This window comes from Nanorana parkeri, unplaced genomic scaffold (assembly GCF_000935625.1).
Source record: "Nanorana parkeri isolate BGI_ZX_2015 unplaced genomic scaffold, ASM93562v1 scaffold981, whole genome shotgun sequence".
In the NCBI taxonomy this organism is placed as follows: domain Eukaryota; kingdom Metazoa; phylum Chordata; class Amphibia; order Anura; family Dicroglossidae; genus Nanorana; species Nanorana parkeri.
In genome coordinates, this window is record NW_017307249.1 from 662,489 (window position 1) to 663,627 (window position 1,139).

General features: G+C 50.7%; 1 protein-coding gene across 1 annotated transcript in view; it reads right to left on the reverse strand.

The window, feature by feature from the left end:
• Positions 1-1,139, reverse strand: part of GALT (galactose-1-phosphate uridylyltransferase) — an 8,538-nt gene that overhangs the window by 1,379 nt on the left and 6,020 nt on the right. Inside the window, exon 7 of the mRNA XM_018566833.1 lies at positions 773-927. Coding sequence (XP_018422335.1) covers positions 773-927 — 155 coding nt within the window. The remainder of the gene's footprint in view (positions 1-772; positions 928-1,139) is intronic.

Here is a 1,139-nt window from a genome sequence, read left to right on the forward strand (position 1 = left end):
TCCCTTCTCCACTGACCTCCTATGTAAGAAGTCCCTTCTCCACTGACCTATGTAAGAAGTCCCTTCTCCACTGACCTCCTATGTAAGTAGTCCCTTCTCCGCTGACCTATGTAAGAAGTCCCTTCTCCACTGACCTCCTATATAAGCAGTCCCTTCTCCACTGACCTCCTATGTAAGAAGTCCCTTCTCCACTGACCTATGTAAGAAGTCCCTTCTCCGCTGACCTCCTATGTAAGAGGTCCCTTCTCCACTGACCTCCTATATAAGCAGTCCCTTCTCCACTGACCTATGTAAGAAGTCCCTTCTCCGCTGACCTATGTAAGAACACCCCTCTCTATTGACCACCCATACACCTACATAAGAAGGCCCTTCTCCACTGCCAACCAATGGAAGGGAGCATTTCACTGACCACTTATGAAGTCACTTCTCTTCTGACCCTCATTGTCAGGGGGCATTTCCTCACTCACCACCATGTGAGGAAACTGACTGTTCTCTCTAACGAACCCGGAGCTGTAGATATAGTAATTATCACCAGGGGTTCCCGGAGAACTGAAATGTATTTCAGAGGTTCCTCCATGTTAAAAACAATTAAAAAATCTTGGATTAGAGCACCTCCGGCCCTCCGGCTGTGGGTGAAACTACAAAACCCATGATGCATCTCTCTTCGGGAGTCATGTCTGTGAGAATCTTGCAATGCCTCATGGGATTTGTAGTCCCACCGCAGCTGGAGGGCCGGAGGTTTGCTTCCCCCTGGATTAGAGTGTCAGCTCACCTGCTCTGCTGTCAGGTCCCTCTGAGCTTGAGCCAGCATCTCATACCCCACCATGAATTTGCGCACAGAGGCGGAGCGCAGAAGCGGCGGGTAGTAGTGAGCGTGGAGCTGCCAGTGGCTGCAGTCCTCGGTAAGGTGACGGCCGGTCGGAGCACCTAGAAGAGAGGAGAGGACCATGGAAGGGTTCACAACAAAGAATTCACCTTTTCTCATCTGATCTGAAGAGGGATTTATCACTGGAGAGGAGACAGATTTTCTCAGGGTCACATTTTATTCTGTTGCAGGGCGACTTTAGAACAGCCAATGTGAGCGGCCAGTGAGCTCCCAGCTTCCCATTTGTGCCCTGCCTTCTGGACTACAGAACCCC